We start from the raw sequence: 19,140 nt of genomic DNA, 5'->3' as shown, positions 1-19,140 counted from the left end.
TTACTTTGCTTTTTAAAATGAAGACTGAAGTACACAAAGTGGTTTGACTTCTAAAGGATGAAATGAGCATCTATCAAAGTAATTTCTAGCTTTATTGGTCACTTTCTTTTGTTACTGTAATTATTATTGTTGCTATCATCTAAGGTAACTAGTCTTCAGGTATAATATTAGATATTTCATACACAGTAATTCATTGAATGTTAACAATAATCCTGTATGTAGATATAGATGTGAATGCAAATCTTCATTTCACAAATGAGGAAATTGGAGATTTAGGAAGGGTAAGTGACTTGCCATGGTCACTTGCTAGAAATTGTCTGATTCTGGTTGATTCTCACATTAGACCTGAAGCTTCTTCAAGTCAGTTCTCTTATGAACAGCATTGTCTCCCATCATGTAATACAGTACCATGGTCTCAATAAAACCCAATGAATATTTATCAAATTAATAAATGAATCCTTATATGTCTGACTCCAAATCCATGGCATTAGCCCTGGGCTTAATGGTGAACATCACAAAGAACTAAAAAAAAAAAAAAAAAAAACCATCTAAGATGTCAAAAGCAAGCTATGCTAAACAAATAAGAGTGGATAATTTAAATATGAATAAATATGTCTTTCTTTAAATAGTGAAGGTTAGATCCTTCATTGTGATTCTTTTTGTGGTAGATGCACAGGCCCCTTGTAGTATCAGATGTTATACCAGAGAGGGAGGACTGATGTTGCCTATGGGACTGAGTTATCTGATCCCTATCAGTATGTCCTTATTAAAAATGTATATTCAACTTAATATCCCAGGAAGGTTAAAATGATCACATAATATAACAAACATTTCCTCAAATGTAATGTTAAAGTAATGGAAATGAAGTCTCAACCCATCCCCTCAACGTTCCTAGGCAGCATGTATAGAAACAGAATAGAAATGTTAATTATCATGATGAATTAACCAAGGTCTCTTTTGTCCTGAAACATTTTCTCAGAATATTTCGCATCCATTATATTTCTAACATTTGGATACAAATATTAAGCACAGTGTGATTTGAGGATCTGTCAGTAACTGATTCAACAGTTAAATAAGCATCTTACAGAATTAAAGTCACAAAGATGAAGAGAAAATAAAATCTCACATTGCTAAGTAGGTCTAAATACCCAGATTACTGGAAAAGAGCCAAGAAGAAGTTAATCAGAAAAGTTCCTGAATAATGATAATTGAATCAGAATAGTTTTGTTTTTGTTTTTTTCACCCACCCCCAAAGAAATCCCTGAAACATCTGTAATTCATACAGTGCTTCCTTTATACAATCAGGTAACCAGCCTGGCTATCTTTACTCCAAATCTATGGAAGGGTTAAAATGGTAGATTAGAAATAATAGAAAGGGTCTGGTATAAGAAAGCACAAATTAAAAAACTAGAATGGCAATTTACTGCAAACATCAAGACAATTAAACAACAACAAAAAAAGAAAAGATATGGTTAACAAAATACCTCAATTTGAAATCACTGAGTATAAGGACACCCTGAAGATATTCCCTAATAGACTTAAGTTTTACAGAAAATTGGAGAGCTGCATCTCAGGAATAATAATCTTAAAGTATCAATTTAAGTTACAGTGTGGTTCTACATGTACTTACTTTACTTTAGAAAAATGTGATACATTTTTGAAATATTCCCATGGAAATACTGGGAGGCTAAATGAATTCGTGGTTAATCAAGTAGACTATCCTGCATCACAAAGTCTCTGTGCTTCAGCTTTCCAGCCTATTTAACAGGAATAATAGAAGATACCCTGAAAGACTTTTGTGGGGGTTAAATATGTAAGAGATCAGAAGAATGCTTGCCATATGATACATAATAAATACTATATATTATCTCAATCAGAAAAACTTTATTCAGCAAATATTTATTAAATGCTTAATACATGCCAGAGAAGTGGATCAGGAGGTTAGATTGGATATAGGAGAAGTGGACAACTTAAAGTTGAATTTTTGCAGTACATCAGCAAGGACTTCATTTAAAGGTGTATGAGGAAAAAGAGAAAAGGGGATTATTTGGGCAAGAATAGGTTTCAGGGTCAAAATCATGTTTGTTTGGTTTTATGTTAGATTACCCATGTTAATTAATCAAACTGACAATGGCTGGATAAACAAATTGGGGCTTGTGGTAGAGATCATGTTTGGAGAAATGGTTTTCTAAGGAACAATGAAAAGATGGGTATTAGAAATTATGCCATTTAGATGGTACGCAGAAATTTCCACTGGCTTCTTCAGCACATTTTGTACTAGCCTACTGCCACATGTGCTATTCTCTTCTCTCATCTCCTTCTCTTCCCTTTTCTCCTCCTCCTTTGTGACAACAATAAATCTTTCACATTTTTTTTTTTTTTTTGCCACCAGAGCAATAAACCAGCTAGTCAGTTTCCATATCAATGTACTTTTCTAAACCAAGGCAGTGCCCTCTTCAAGAGAAATTCTGGCACCAACCTGTAATCTTTGCTTCCTCCATGACATGATTCAATAAGCTATGTCTTGTTCCCATCATTAGAGTACAAACTTCTTGTGAGAAATAAAGTGGCAAATATTCATGGACCTTATTTTGATTAATAAAGTGCATCCAAAAGCCTAAATGAAACATGTGCTGAGATTTCTTCTAAGTGCTCTATTATTCACTGTAGGTCATTGGAATTACTTTTTTTTTTTTTTAGTTCCTTAAATTTCTAGGTTACCACTTTGCTGATACGAATCATAATATTGATAATTCTAAAACTCTCTGAGAGTACACTCAAGTAAATATAGCATGTTAAATCCAACAAAAATTATAGCTTCATATGTGGATGTTTATTACTTATTAAAATAATATGTATTCTCCAAGAAAACCATAGAATTCAAATTTAGAAAATTAAATAAATAAATTTCAAATGCCTTTTAGTTCAACTTTGAAACAAAATGAGTTGTCAAGCCATGAAAAGCCATCAAGGAACCTGAAATGCATGTTACTAAGTGAAGTAAGCCAGTCTGGAAGACTGTGTACTGTATGAGTCCAATTATATGACATTCTGAAAAGGCAAAACTATGCAGATAGTGGTTGCTAAGAGTTGGAGGAGGAGGAGAGAGCTAAGGACAGGGAATTTTAGGGCACTGAACAGACTCTGTATGGTATTATAATAATGAATCAATGTCATTATAAATTTATTGAAACCCATAGAATGTAGAACTCCAAGAGTGAACCCTAAGGTATACTATGGACTTTGGGTGATTATGATGTGTCATTGTAGGTTCATCCCTCATAAAAAGTACCACCATTCTGTTGAGTAATGTTGATAATAATGGAAGTTATGAATGTGCAGGGGCAGAGGGTATATGAGAAATCTTGGTACCTTCCTCTCAATTTTGTTGCCAACTTGAAACTGCTCTTAAAAATGTATTTTAATAAGTGCCTTTTAGAGTCAATTACCCATTTAACCACTATTTGTAGTAGTATTATACTAGGAAATTTAATCTCATGGAGAAGTCTTCTGATTGTTTTTTAAGCCTTATTGAAAACTTAGGGTTTTGAACACAAATGTGAAAACACCACTCTGTATTCGAGGTGTGGTATGAATGTAGTTTTTTTTAAAGACATCTTTTCCTTTCTATGTCTTTACCATAGGCTACATATCGAAATCGAATTGTGAGCCAAAGTCTCAGCACAAGGGACAGAAAAGCAGTGCATACTCCCACCGAGGACCGTTTTAGATACTCAGCAGCAGACCAGACAAGCCCCTACAAAAGCAAAACCTATCAACTCTCAAGTCTATGTTTAAGTAATTTTTTGAAGGACAAGGAACTAGTGGAAGTCATCAAACACTCTAGAGGAACTTACGAAACCCTCACGTCAGAAGTCACCCAGAACTTACGGGCCACTGTGGGGCAGAGCTCTCTGAAGACAACAGCTAAGACAGAAGGGCTCTCCACCTTCTCAGAGAAACCAAAGGACCCAGCCACTGTGGCCCGTCAGCATTCAACCTTCACAGGCAGGTTCGGACAGCCACCCAGAGGGCCAATCTCTTTACACATGTACAGCAGGAAGAACGTTTTTCTCCATCACAATTTACATACAACTGAGCTGCAGACTCTAGGCCAGCAGGATGGCTAGTTAACTCACCCTGTCCTGTCTCTGGGTGGGATAAAGATGGTTAGTGTTTCTCGTGCATAGCTCATATTAAAATTGTCATGTATTTCTTACTACTTTTTATTTTTAGTTATAAACAAAGAATTTGACACACTTTGTTTTTTTAGAATGAGGGTTTAAGCATGTTAATTGAATTAGGTTTAATAGCCTTGGAGACTTCATTATATGTATGTATAATAAATGAGACCATCTTGCCGGTTTATATAGTCCACAATTTATCTTTTATCTTTATCAGTCACTTATATGCAGTGAAGTTTCAGAAGGTAATATCAAATAGCACTCTGTTCGCTTAATGCTGTTACTGTGAAAATAGATGTGAGGAATAAAATAGATGAAGGAATTGTAAAGAATTTTAAATTAATAGGAGAAGACAAGACGGATTTTAAAGTCTTATATTTGGTGGTGTGTTTATTTGAAGAATGAAGCTTCTTGCATGTAACCTAGAGACGTGTTCGTCTCTCTGTTACATACATTCAAGCTCATCTTGCCATACTATTAAGGGGGAAAGTGCTATTTCTTTTACCCTCTACACGTTTAGTTCACAAAGGATTTCAGACTGAGTAATTGCTAGCCAAATAGAGAATGACAGCTCTGATCTTTGAAAAAATTTGCTTTAAGTTTTTGCTATTGATGTTGAAGTACTATGACATAACACAGTGAGGTGGTAACGTGGGCCGGATTTGGTCAAATGATGCATAAAGCATGACATGCTATGCTCTTTGAGTCACCAGCATGGTTATATCAGCAGTTTTTTAAATTTGAGGATGGAACATTCTAAGAATATTATTTGACTTCACTTTCCTTGTATTTTTTAAATTTTCACTTTTTATGTGTGTCCAATTTTGCTTTACATACATTAACCCATATCATTGACTACACGATGAATTGAGAAACAAAGTCATTTTCTTGGTAGCCCAGTTGTATACTATTTTGACTATTCAGTCATCTAGATTTAGAAGAGAAAGTGAAATATCTGTAAACTTTGGCAGTTTGATCTTAGAAATAAATCTCTAACAGACATACTTGTTTGATGGCAAATATTTCCCTTTAACAAACAAGGCCTATTATGTTTTATACTTAAGTGCACCTGAGATGAATAAAATAATTCCTTTATGTTTAATTAATAGCAGAGTTGATTACAGCTATAGAAATAAATAAATAATTTTAAAATGACCAGTAAGAATCAGGGCTGTAGTTTTCTTACACAACCATAAAAGCTAACAACTGAGCCCTTATTAGGCATAGTCCATGCAAATTGAAATTGTCATACCTACTGCATGATCTGTTTCCCTTGCACTAACAGTCAGAATCCATGAAATGAACAAAGGGAAACTGAGATAGCAGTTTTAGCATGGCATTTGACCAACCTGCTTAAATTATGGCTATATGTGAAACGCTTCTCCTAATGCAAAAGTGCATTTGAGATCTACGCTTTGGGGAAAGCCATTAGGTTCCCTGCCCCCAGTTTTAACTATCAAACTTTGACCAATTTTTAAACTTTGATTAGAATTGATAAGACTAAAGAGTTTAGTGAATGCAATGTTCTTGTAATTTTGGTTTTCCAAAGGAAAACACATGTGCATCAAGACAAATGTTTGCCAAATGTTTTCTTTCTTTGTGTGTTTTTAATTCTGCCAAAAGAGAATAATGCACACTGCAATTTGCTTGGCTTAATGAGACTGCTATCTAAAATTCCCACTATACTTTAGAAGTTATAATATTCATGCAGACAGACATTTTGGGCTAGAAAATATTTAAGAAGTGATAGAAAAATTATGATGACTTATTGTGGAATTCAGCTTCATTTGTCCTGAACGTTGGTGTGTGTTGTTAGAGTATTTGAAGTCTGTAAATAAATTAGCACAGTAAAAGAATCAAGGATTTTTTCCCAGGATATGGAAAAACTATGTATCACAAATAATGTTTTTGCTTTGGACTTCTGGAGTTTATAGTTTTGTTTTCCTGGAAGATAGACTTTTGAATTATACTTTGTAAGAAATAATCTATTTAAGAAAACGTGTCATTTAATAGACATTTTAAGAGAATGTTTTAAACACTAGTATTTTCTTGAAAAATCTTTTTTAAAGCTGAAACATTCAAAAAGAAAACCTGGATTAAACAGTTCAATTTTAAAAGGAGGGGTATTTTTTGGAAATATCATCTTAAAGCTGTTTTGTATCAGTATTTTCAGCATTGTTATAATATTATTTGTAATACTAAGTGTAACTCAGGCCTGGAGAAGGTGTAAGCCCACCACGCCAATGTACATCAGTAACTGTAAAGCAGGGGTCCTTTGTAAGTTCCTCTTGTGTACATAGAGAACTCATGTGGGCATTCTTTCAGCAAATTGATTTCTTTGTACTAAAATCTCTAGTTTTCTAAGACAGTTCCATGTATAAAAATGATTTATACATTTCTCCAAGGCGGTACATATCCAAAGACATGACACCAGGGGGAAAAAGTGCTTGTTTTTCTGATGGGAGCAGTTGTCTTTTCTTTCCCTTCCTGTTTCTTCTGTGCATGTGTATGTGTAGCTAAGCCTAAGTAAACCTGTAAGATTTTTGCTGCAGAGTTTCTCTTCTGAATTTAGAATGTGTGTTAAAGGACACCTAAGAAGAGACATTCCTTGAGGAAAAGCTGTTTCCACCTGAAATAAACTGTTCTCATTTTTATAATAATTGGAACATGCAACTGTCTTTCTATGAACTTAGTAATTTTTTTTTCAAATGATTTTATATGCTAAGAGTCGCAGCAAAATTATTCTCTCTCAAACTATTTTTGCTTCTTTGGATCATCATCATCTTTGTGCAGATGACACCATGAAACTGTAGCTGTGATGCTGACAATGTGAATCAACCAGTATCAATATGCTCAGGGTAAGGACCTAGGGCCACAGATCATTCAAGTCGTTTCTGTTACTTATTGATTAGAGATAGAAATAAAATAACCAGCCTCTAGTCCACATTAAACATTTGTAGATATGCCCATGCTTACCTAACTTAAAATGTTTACAAAGATTTCCATAATTAATCCAAGTCTATGACCTGTGTTTTACATCTTCTATTTCCCAAGATTCAATCCTAGCCTGTTATTATTTTCTGAGTGTTACTGTATTCAAAATAATTTACTGAATTCAAAGGGAACTTCACATTTTGTTTTGTTTTCTTTACCTTGGGTGTGTTTAATGGAAATAATATCTCCCCTAAGAGTTAAGATTTTCTCTTTATTATCATGTATTTAAAGACCACATTCCCATGACAAATGGTCACATTCCACTAGTCCTCCCAAGATCTTTCATAATCACTTAGGTGCTGATAGAGTAGTAGGAGCAGTTTATTGAATGGTGAGTACTACTTCTCCACAATTACCCACATTCATTATCACCTTTCTCATTATTAAGAAGTGGTAACCCACTATGGTGGGTAACTTGGAATATTGGGTATAGTTTTATCATTATAATCTCAATTTTGTTCCACTTTTTCACTTTCAGAATTTTATATTCCAAATATTCATAGAAGTAGGAAGTGCTTCAAAACAGCCACTTACAATTGCATTAAACCACGTGTAGATCAACGTGGAAGAGAAAGGGGGATGACTGAAAAGGTGCTGTCTGTGATTGCCTTTCTTCTTGCTGAGTCACATTCCCCACGGCCAGAGGCTTTTCCCTGGCGATATACCCATTTAAATGCAGCACTGATTCATTTATACCTGGATTTCAATTGCATTCTGGGGCTTGACTCTATTTAGGTTTTATTATCATGTCTTTTTAAATGTATTTTCTTTTTTTTTCCCTCAAGAAAGAAATAATTCAATCACACATAATATTCTTAAGTAATTTATACTTTTTTTCTTGTTCTTTTCCCGTGTGTTACATTTGTCATGCCAGCTCTAGGATGTATCTACACACATGGCAGGGATGATAGAAAATATAAACTAGTTTGGGTTCTTAGAAAACCTGAATTGCACCATAGTATAAAAACAAACGGCCAACTCCCAACCAACTAAACAAAGAAGCCCACTTCTCTAACAATATACATTATCATTGCCAAATGTTTTTCAAATCTCAATCTGTGCCAAGTTCTTTCACCAACAGAATCACAAACATATCCACCAACTATTTATTTACAATAAATTTGATCTTTCTCAGAACCCAGTTGTAGTTCCAAGTAGCGTAACTCAAAAACAGAAGTCAAAGCTATCATTCTCAAGGCATGTTACCGTGGAACTGAATGAAGACAGTTCACCCTCTTCCAGACCTTGTGAATTTCCCACAGAAGTGATGACACGATAGCAACTGTTGATTAATACAGAGAAGCTTCTCCCACCTGAGTAAGTGAGCTAGAATGTGGGCTATCACACTTCCTTCTAGAGAACTTTCACTGTAGCCCCATTAACTTCACTAGTTTAATCTAACGAGCATACTTCTTCCTCTTGAACATAAAATTCATCTGATCATGCTTTCCAAACATTACCTCACTGTTCTAGTAAGTTCTGGCTGCTAATACAAAATACCACTGACTGGGAGGCCTAAACAACAGACATTTATTTCCTGCAGCTCTAGAAGCCCAGACAGAGGTCTAAGGTCAAGGTGAGAGCTGATTCAAATCCTAATTTGCAGACAGCTGTGTCCTCTGTTTTCTCATATGGCAGAGAGTAAACAAGCTGTGGTCTGTTTCTCTTCTTATAAGGTCACTAATCCCATCATAGGGTCCCACCATCAAGACCTCATCTAAACCTAATTACTTTCCTAAGTCCCTTCTCCAAGTACCATTACATGGAGGTTAAGGCTTTAACATTTAACTTTGGGGGGACTGGACATCCAGTCCATAGCATTCATTTTCAGCTTACAGCAGCCTAGTAAGTTTGCTATTGTTTTACTCATTTCATAGATGAGATCAGAAAGGTTAGGTAACTTGCCAGGGACACACAACAGGTATGTTTAACAGAACTAGACTTCATGACCCTTGATCTTTCCATTTATACTATGCTTCCCTCCAGAGTTAGGCTTACTCCCAAGGAGGCAGAATGATTCAAGTATACATGTGCTGCCTCAATCTCCTTTACTCTTAAAATTCCATCGATACAGCTGGGAAAGAAAATCTGAGCAATGATCAATGTCAGCAAACCAGAATACTACTCATTCCAAAGGTTTTTAAGAACAATTGTTGATGTTTGGATCAATAAATACAAAACCCTGAGAGGAAAGCACTTTCAGCATTTCCAGATAACCACCTAGAAAATCTGACATCCTAGTTCTCATTTCTTGAAGGCAACTGGGAAAAATGCTGAGAAGTAATTTCATGTTATATTTTTTAAAGCAGAGGATCAATAAAGTAACATAAGGAAAACATACAGTAGATGAAAAGTAACCTTGTTACCAGATTATCTTATTATTTCTTTCCTTTATTTTCTGAGGATATTGATACATACGTTGAATTTGATATGTTTGTGCTGCCTTACATTTACACAACAAGGTAACTGCAAAATTGGATGTTTCCATGTAGGGACAAAAATTAACAGCTGATTTAAAGTTTCTTAAATATTCAGAAAGAACTGAAATTAAATGAGAACTAGAAATTTATCTGTCTTAAATTTTTATAGGAATTACATTTCATTTTGTAGTTAATAATGTATACCTAAATAATATGTGAGTAAGGAATAACCCTACCATAAATTGTCTCTTCCAAAATCTTGTTTTCAGGAATTCAAGGGAATTGGAATATGAACTTAGCTAGATCCTAATTTTAGGGGAAAAATACAATTTGATGTATTCTAATATATGTTGGTCTGAGATTGTTAACATTTGTTCCAATATTTTCTATTCTCTAAAACTAAAAATTTACTGAGAAAGATAATAAATAGCAAATTACTGTGAAAATTATAATTTTTAGTAATATTGAATGCCATAGTATAATTTCTTTTGTGGTTCTTGATTTCCCAAAAAGATCAGTGATTTTATTTAATGGAAATTTCACCATTTGACTAATATTCTGAGAAAAGATTGATAAGCATGGCAATTGGAAAAATATGCATAATTCTTCTGCAAAATAAATTTTAAAACAACAAATATGTTGTGTGGTACTTGACTGCTTTCATTATGACATTAATTTGTTCTGAAGCTGTCTTGGTGATAGATTGTTTTACACATGTATTCACACTGGGCATAAAGCAATGTGATTTATTTCTAGGTCCTTGCAGTTGTGATGACTGGGAGAAGGGAAATAAGCCACTTACTTCATCATCCAGGTGACATCACTTCTATTTCCACATCCTCTGCCCCCATGCTATTTTCCCCATTTCTGATACACAGTGACAATGTACAATATCCCAGGCACCATTACAGGAATATGATACTGTTGTTTCATTTCAAGACATGTATGGAATCTTTTCATTCTAGACTGTACTCTTTAGCCTCATTTTTTTTTTTACAACTTATCAGAGTTCAAAATACATCTCAATGTTTTGACTTTGTAATTTATGAAATTGTTTCTTGATTCTATATATTTTGTAACAATACAAAAAATACAAAATTCTTCTAAATTCTGTCTCTCTCACACACACACAAACACACATATGGAGTTTTCTAAAATGGCTGGAAGATGAATGAATCAGAATAGCTACTCAAGCATTTGAAACAGTGCATGAATATGTATCTGTTTGGCATCCATAACAGCCAATAGGAAAGAACATACTTAAAATGCTACTGCAGGCTTTAAAAGTATACCTTAATATTATTTATTTGAGTTAATCAGATATTGTCTGTAACTTTACAACTTCATAGTAAATGGTGCTCTTCTGTTGTATGCTTTTATATAATGTGATTTCAAAAAGCTGAAATGACCAATGTATTTTATAATTTATATGTAGTATGACCTTTTGATTTAAGATTCAATCCATTTTCCTGACCACAGGAAGAGTTTCCCTTTGATTCTGAACTCTTTTTTTCTATAAAGAATGTCAAAAACCACTGTATTGATTTTTTTAATTAAATTAGTGATGGTATTAACTTTTAGAGATTATTCTGAAGACTTAATGAGAATGCATAAACTCCACTTTTAAATTCTGTTTGCAATCATCTACAAACCCTTTGGTTATGGTTATAATCACAGAAAAGTAATTTAATTATAATTTAGCCAAGTGTAGCACTTGGTTTAGTCTCACGTGTAGGGCTCCCCTAGACCTCTAATTTCACAGTAGAAAAGGGTATTGCTTCATCTAAAAGCATTACTTATAATACACGGGTAATCATGTGACTAAAACTAAAAAACAAAATGATGCTAGAAGATGCTTTTGCATGTTGTGATGCATTGCTATTGTTTGGGTTAATTTTATTTTTCCCTTCACAGGTTCTTATACATGAAAAAGGAAATATTTAAGTAAGGTTAATTTTTAGTTAGAAACCATGTGGAAGGTGTTCTTATCTCTTATGCCAGTTTGGACTCAACATTATATATATTTTCTATTAAAAAAGAGCTAGAAATAAGGAGGGATATACATACATACACAGTCTTGAAATCTACTGAACAGTGAAATCTAACCACATCCCAGAAATTCAACTATATGGCTGACATTAAAGAGTCTATACTGGATACCTTAGGTCAGAGGCTGATAAGAGTTTTATCCTTAAACAGAACAGATGGCTCAAAAGTGTTACCTGACAGCTTCTGGATCCAAGTATCACTTAAGTTGAGTACATTTGATAAAACTGTAGCACCATCTCACTAGCCATAATCACTGTTCTGTATATAAGTTCCTTAAAATAAAGAATATTTATTGGCAAGAAACAAAGAAATAAACAAACAAACAAAACAAAGAACAAAAAACACATGGCTAACCAGCAGACTTCCATGTTGCTAAAAACTGAATATAAAGATTTTAAACAGTATATTGAAGGATTGTCTTGTGTGTGGAAACTAAAATGAAAACCTACCATTTATAATTGCCTAAGAACAGATGTAGGCTAGCGAGATAATAATATTACATGTTGTTGAAATTAAAAGAATAAACATTAATCTACCTGAGTCATAATAAAAAGTCAGAAAGATAATCAACATAATTAGTAGAACACAAAAAGTTGATGTAGGATATTTGTAGATCAACTTAAACTAACATCTCATCTAATCAGTAAGAGTTACATCAACCCCTACTTTCAGAAACAAGGTCTGAATGTAGAAGTTTCCAGAGGCATCTTTCATAATGAAGTTCAGGAACCAACACAGCCATTCACATCAACTCATTCACATTACAGATAAGCCTATTACATAGATTAGGACAATCATGCTATCACATAAAACATAAAATTGGAGTCATTGGAAATATGCAATTTGGTTTTGCCCCAAAGATGATTACATTCATCTTTCAAAAGAGACTGTACAAATACTTATTAGAGAGGAATTATTCACATTATTAGGACTACTTGAACCACTCAACTGCAGGAGGTGATAAAACAGTTTCCCAAGATATTTGATGATAGTATATTATGAACTGAAACTACTGCCTCTTACCAGTATTGGTAACAGAGTATTGATGCTGTGCTTAGCTGACAAACAGAGCTGGCAGGAAAACGGCATGGCTTAACATTTGAGCAGTATATCAGATAGAGGACAGGAAAAAATACAACTAGCCAAAGTCTTGGCTATTTTGTTTTCATTATATTGTACGGTCAAGGTGTTCCAATTCTCTCTCTCTCCAGTAATTCCTAAATGAGATAGCAGCCTTATAAATTACCTCCTCCTGTTAAGCTTCCTCTCAACATATGCATGAAAGCCTTAAAGCCTAGATTAGTAATAATAGATTCTCAATTTTCCACTGAAAGTTCTGATGTTGAAAAACCTCCTCCATGCTTTGGAGCAGGTAAAATAGTGAATATAAGATTTAAAATTAATAGGGTTACAATCACTCAGAAGAATTATCTACACTTTAAAGAACTTTCCTTTTTTTGTTGTTGTTATTAAGGACAATGTTAGTATTCCTGAATGAAGCCATTCTGACAGCCTTATTACAGTACATGCATAACCAGCTACGTCCGTGCATATGTAACCCACCTATATGTATGGTTCCCCACCATCCGCCAGATTGTGTGCTCTGCACTTAGGACATAAAGGCGAAATGATCATTTACTTATACTCAGGTGTTTAAATTAACGTTTCATTTATTCACGTAGAAATACTGGTTAGGAGCTCTGTCTAGTGACCCAAAACAGATTCTTATTAATTTTAATAATGCCTAACAATTACTGAGTGATGTCCTATATATGTAGGCATGATGTTAAATGCTTAACATGAATAAGAAATACACATAAAGTTAAAAATTAAGAAAAAAACAAAAACATGGATTTTCTTATGTAATCCTCACAACAAGCCTATGGTAGACATTCATATTATTATTCCTATTTTACCTTTGAGAACAATAAGGATTATCAATTTGTCCCCAAGTCACATGGCCAGTAAGAGGCCCAGATGGCTCTATCAGACAGTGCTGTTCTATATAAATACAGAAAAGAGAAAAATTATTTCTATCAGAGTTATTAAGAAAGGTTTCTAAATAATCAGAGCAGTCACCCTATATTCGAAACAGAAGTTTGAGACAGAAAAACAGGGCCAGTGTAAGTTATCACAGTGATAACGTACTTGTGTAGCACAGAAAAAGTGGCCACTGAGTAACAGCTCTGGAGTGGGAGGGAAGTAACTCTGAACCTTGGCTGCATAGCTTACTGGTTATACAGATCTGGCAAAACTACTGAATTCTATAAATCTTCAATTTTCTCATATGTGAAAATGTGGCTAATAATTCCTACCACAAAAGGTTAAAGACTAAATTAGATAATATATATGAAAAAACCCTGTCACAGTATTTCACATATATCATTTAAAATCTTTCAAATTCATTTTGTCTACTGTAGTCATCCTACAGAATCTGTGTGGGTTCTTAGGCAATTAGAAAAGCACACGACTATGGCAAGTCACACAAAGCAGACTTACCAGGCACTGGATTTCTTTACATTTAGAATATCACTACTATGAATAAACGTGCAAACTTTTCATGGTATTTATAATCCAACTCCTAGAAGTAATTCCCAAGACAGTTGACTAAGATGTGGTTCACAGGAGTGCTAGGAGCAAGGGCTTAGGGCTACAGTCACTGGATCTATTCATTTACAATTAAACCTCACAGCTTGGTGTTGAAAGGGTACAAGTTTCTACCAATCTCACGAGGAATAGTTAATTCCCAAATTATTATTGTAGAAATTTGAAAAAATCCAAAGCTTCCAAGTACCACTTATAAGATTATTATAAACAGGTTTCCAAATTAAGGAAAAATATAGACCCATTTTACTTATAAACAAGAAGTAAAAAGAAAATCCTAGATCCATTTTACTTATGGCCATAGAAGAAAAATATAAAAATAAAGTATTAGGCAATCGAACCAAAATTAAACAAAATATATCATAATCGTGAAGACTTCATACCAAGAATGCAAAGATGCATTTTCAACATCAGAAAAATTAATGTAGTCCATCAAAAAAACAATTAGAAAAAAATCACATATTTAATTAGTGTCTAAAAAAAGTTCTTGATAATGATTAACCAATATTTATGATAAAATACATAGCTAACTAAAATTCAAGGAAACTTTCTTAAATAAAATATATAATTGAAAGATTATTTCAGCTCCAACTTGTAAAGCTCTTAGAAATTACCATTTCAACCCTGACGGTAAGGAAAAGTTAAACAAACTGAAAACCAATGATCTTTCATGGACCCAGATCAACACAACTAGGTTGCAAGGCAAACAGTAACCCTGAAATAGGAAAACAATCAAATCTAGAGAATCACAGCCAAAATCAGTTTTCCTGGAGCAGACACCACTAGAGAGACAATCCGACAGGAATACTTAAATTGTAATTTTAATGAATTGTTGGAGCTTGATGAGTATAATTGTATAGATGAGTATAAGTGTAAGACACTCACAGGCACACAGTCTTGGGAGGACCTCATACTTTCATGAATTTTACATCCAGGAAATCTACCAAGTTCACATGAAAAAGATCCAAGAATGATCTCCTCCTGGCCAAGGAGAATAAAAGTCATTGTAAAATATGTCCAGAGCATTCTCCCTAACAAAGTCTATTCTCCAGGAAAAAGATTTTACTGCAAATTTATACCATTTAGGGGAAGGGTATTTTTCCCACTCCAGCCCCCTCTAGCTTTTCTCTTACTTAAGGGGTGGGGAGACGCTAAGAAATTCTTGTGAAGTTCATAGCCCGGGAAAAAAGGACTGAGATTTTATCATATTATAGAACACTTTCCCTCTCTCACAACTTACCACTGCACCAGTAGGGCTCCAATATAACAGTGGATTACAGCTAAAATTGTTGCAAAGTATAGACTCTCTGAAGTGTACTTACAGAAGCCATGGTCAACAAATGAGACCAAAACAAGAACACTAGAGGAATTTGAAGCCTCTGGCACCTATCACTACAGAAAATAATAAATAAAGGCTAATCTTATGTACCAGAGCACATGGAAAGATGCATAGCCCATCCAACAACCCTGTTAACAGTGGCACTTGAACAGAGAGCACAGCCCATGGTTTTCCCTGTCTGCAGAGCAAGGTCGGCAACCCCAGCTAACCAGGATATTCAGTAGATAATCTTGCCTGATTAGGGTTCCCCAAACATGAGCCATGTAAATCCTGGGTTCCATTATGCTGCCCTCTGAGAGCAAGGAAGCTAATTCATAGTTCCGCCTACTGCTGAGTGTAGTACCCAGTCCTGACCAACTAGAAACCCTGACTAGAGAATCCAGAAGAGTGATGGTGGAGGTGATGGGAGTGGCAGAGGCAGTTGTAGCAGAGGAGGCAGTGGGCCACCACGACCTCTATGGCAGAGGAGGTGGAGGGTGAAGAGGGTCAGTAGGGGTTTAGCCAGCTACACCCGCCTACAGCTGAAGGGACTCACTGCTCTCTCTGAGGACAGATCACAGTGACTTGGGGGAAGGAAAGGAAAGGAAAGGAAAGGGGGAAACCTAACAAAGAGAACTAAAAATGTCTGCACAGGGATTCTGGCAAAAGGATGGCCCAAAGACATCTGGGACTACAACTCAAAGATCCCCTTACCAAGCTGTGGGCACACCCAAAGCCTAAAGTGCTAAGGACACACCTCACCCCTCATCTGCCATCAAGCTCTTTTTCTCTCTCTCCAGCTTATTTTATGTGCATTCCCAACCTTAGCACTGAGTCAGCTTTGATAAGACAAACCAAAAACGTGTGTTATAACACCACATTCTGGAAAATGAAAGACTCCTAATTACCAATCTGTTGAATTGTTAGAATCTAAGTAAACAAAGCCTTACCTAAATAAAAAAAGATGTTCACTACTTCAGATGTAGTGGTAGAGGCACTTTTAATCAAACATTATGAAAAGTCACAATAATAGGTATCACAAAAAAAGAATGAAAATTTTCTAGTAATCAAAGCCAAAGACATGGACTATTGCAATGTAACTGACAGAGAATTCAAAATAGATGTTAAGAAATTCAATGAGCTACGAGAAAATTCATAAAGGCAATACAGCGATCTCAAAAATGAAATTAATGAGCAGGAGTACTTAAAGAGATTGAAATTCTCAAAAAGAACCAAACAGAAATTCTTGAGCTAAAGAACTCAATAAATGAGATGAAGAATGCATTAGAAAACACTGGAAATAGAGCAAGTCAGATGGAAGAGAGAATAAGAAAGCTCAAGGATAGGGACATAGAAATGTTTCCAGTGGAAAGGATTAAGAACTAAGGTTCTTAAAAGTGAAGAAACTCTGAGAACTATCAGACTCCATTAGAAGTGTCAACATAAAATTAATGAGTATCCCAGAAGGAGAAAGGTGGAAGAAGGGAACAGAGAGCATATTTAAAGAACCAATAGGTGAGAACTTCCCAAACCTGGAGAAGGAACTGGATATATAAGTCCATGAAGCTAATAAAACACCTTACTATCTTAATGAAAAAAAAAAAGACTTTCTACAAGACACATTACATTAAAACTATCAAAAGTCAACAATAAAGAAATTTAAAGGCAGCCAGGAGAATAAAAGAAGATAGCCTACAAAGGACCTCCCCTTAGGCTATCAGCAGATTTCTCAGCAGAAGCTCAAGAGAGAGTACAATGACATAGTCAAAGATTGAAAGATAAAAATTGTCAGCCAAAAATACTCTGTCAAATGTTACCTTCAATCATTAAGGAGAAATAAAGGCTTTCCCAGACAAAAGCTAAGGGAGTCAGCATGATCAGCCTTACAAAAAATGTTGAAAGTAGCTCTTTAAACTGAAGGAAAAGTACACAAAACTCAGATTTATATAATATAGTCAGAATTAGAAAACTCTTTTTTAGAATAGTATATTAAACACTCAATTACACTATAAAGGATAAAGAAAGGAGCATTAAAAATAACTATAGCTACTACAAAAACACAACAAAATCACAGCATAAAAAAAGATCATTGGTGGCATCAAAAATATAAAAAAACAGTAAAAAGATGGCACCTTTATAGCAAATGAAGATAAATAAATTGCTATCAGCATAAAAGAGACTGTAGTATCTATGAGATGTTCTGTGTAAACCTCATGGTAATCACACAGGGGAGATTGAGCAAATCACCATGGAAAACTGCCAAGTTACAAAGGCAGACATAAGCAAACAAACAAAAAACCACCAGAGAGACAAAATAACCAGAAGGCAAAAAATAAAATACCCATAGAAAATTCTTACATAATAATCTCCCTAAATGTAAATGGACTGAACTCACCAATCAAAAGGCACAGAGTGACTACATGGATTTAAAAAAAAAAAAAAAAAAAAAGACTCAACTAAATGCTGCCTACAGGAGAATATTTCAGCTCTAAAGACACATGTAGGCTCAAAGTAAAAGGATTGAAGATAATATTTACAGCAAATGGAAGCCAAAAGAAGGCAAGCACAGTCATACTTATACTAGACAAAATAGACTTCAAGCCTAAAAGGGCAACAAGAGACAAAGAAGGTCATTATATAATTATAAAGGTGTCTATACATCAAGAAGATACAACTGCCTATAAATAAATAATTTCCAACTCCCAAGCACTGAAATATGAAGCAAATACTAACAGACTTTAAGGGAGAAATAGACAGCAATACAATAATAGGGGACTTGAATACCCCATTAATGGACAGATTGTCCAAATGGAAAATCAACAAATATTGGAAAGAAACCACACATTAGAACAAATGAACTCAATGGATATATATAAAACAGTCCATCCAAGAGTAACAGAATACACATTCTCAAGTGCACATGGAACATTCTTCAGGATAGATAATATAATAGGACACAAAACAAATATTAGCAAATTTAAGAAAATTGAAATCATACCAAATTTCTTCTCTGACCACAATGGTATGAAGCTAGAAATCAACAAGAGGCATGTAAGAAGATCTAGAAATATATGGAAACTAAACAACACACTTCTGAGCAACCAATGAGTCAAAGAAAAGAATCAAAAGGAAACAAAGATTATCTTGAAACAAATGAACAGAAGTACAACCTATCAAATATTGTGTGATACAGCAAAAGCAGTTCTAACTGAAAAGTTTATAGCAATAAACACGTATGAAAAATTAGAAAGATCTCAAATTAACAACCTAACTTTACACCTCAAGGAACCAGAAAAAAATAACAAATTAAGCCTGAAGTTAGAAGGAAGGAAATAAAGATCACAGTGGAAATAAATGAAATAGAGACCAGAAAAACAATAGAACAGACTATTGAAACTAAGAGTTGGTTCTTCTAAAAGATAAGCAAAATTGATGAACCTTTAGCTAAACTGACTTAAAAAAAAAACTCAAATAAATAAAATCTGAAATAAAAATGGAGACATTGTAACTGATACTACAGAAATATGGAGATTCATGAGGCTACTATGAACAGTTATATGCCAACAAATTG

The 19,140-nt window shown here is 34.4% G+C and overlaps 1 protein-coding gene across 4 annotated transcripts in view; it reads left to right on the top strand.

Moving 5' to 3' along the window:
- The window catches only part of CCSER1 (coiled-coil serine rich protein 1), a 1,104,264-nt gene extending 1,097,456 nt beyond the window's left edge, over window positions 1-6,808 (top strand). For 3 of the 4 annotated variants that reach the window (XM_031469432.2, XM_064484846.1, XM_064484851.1), the window contains exon 11: window positions 3,645-6,808. In XM_031469432.2, the coding sequence (XP_031325292.1) occupies window positions 3,645-4,130 (486 nt within the window). In that variant the 3' untranslated portion in view covers window positions 4,131-6,808. The remainder of the gene's footprint in view (window positions 1-3,644) is intronic. The other variant, XM_064484855.1, reaches the window with a different exon arrangement.
- The last annotated feature ends 12,332 nt before the right edge of the window (window positions 6,809-19,140 follow it).

This window comes from Camelus dromedarius, chromosome 1 (assembly GCF_036321535.1).
Source record: "Camelus dromedarius isolate mCamDro1 chromosome 1, mCamDro1.pat, whole genome shotgun sequence".
Lineage (NCBI taxonomy): Eukaryota > Metazoa > Chordata > Mammalia > Artiodactyla > Camelidae > Camelus > Camelus dromedarius.
This window is presented reverse-complemented; position numbering and strand designations above follow the sequence as displayed.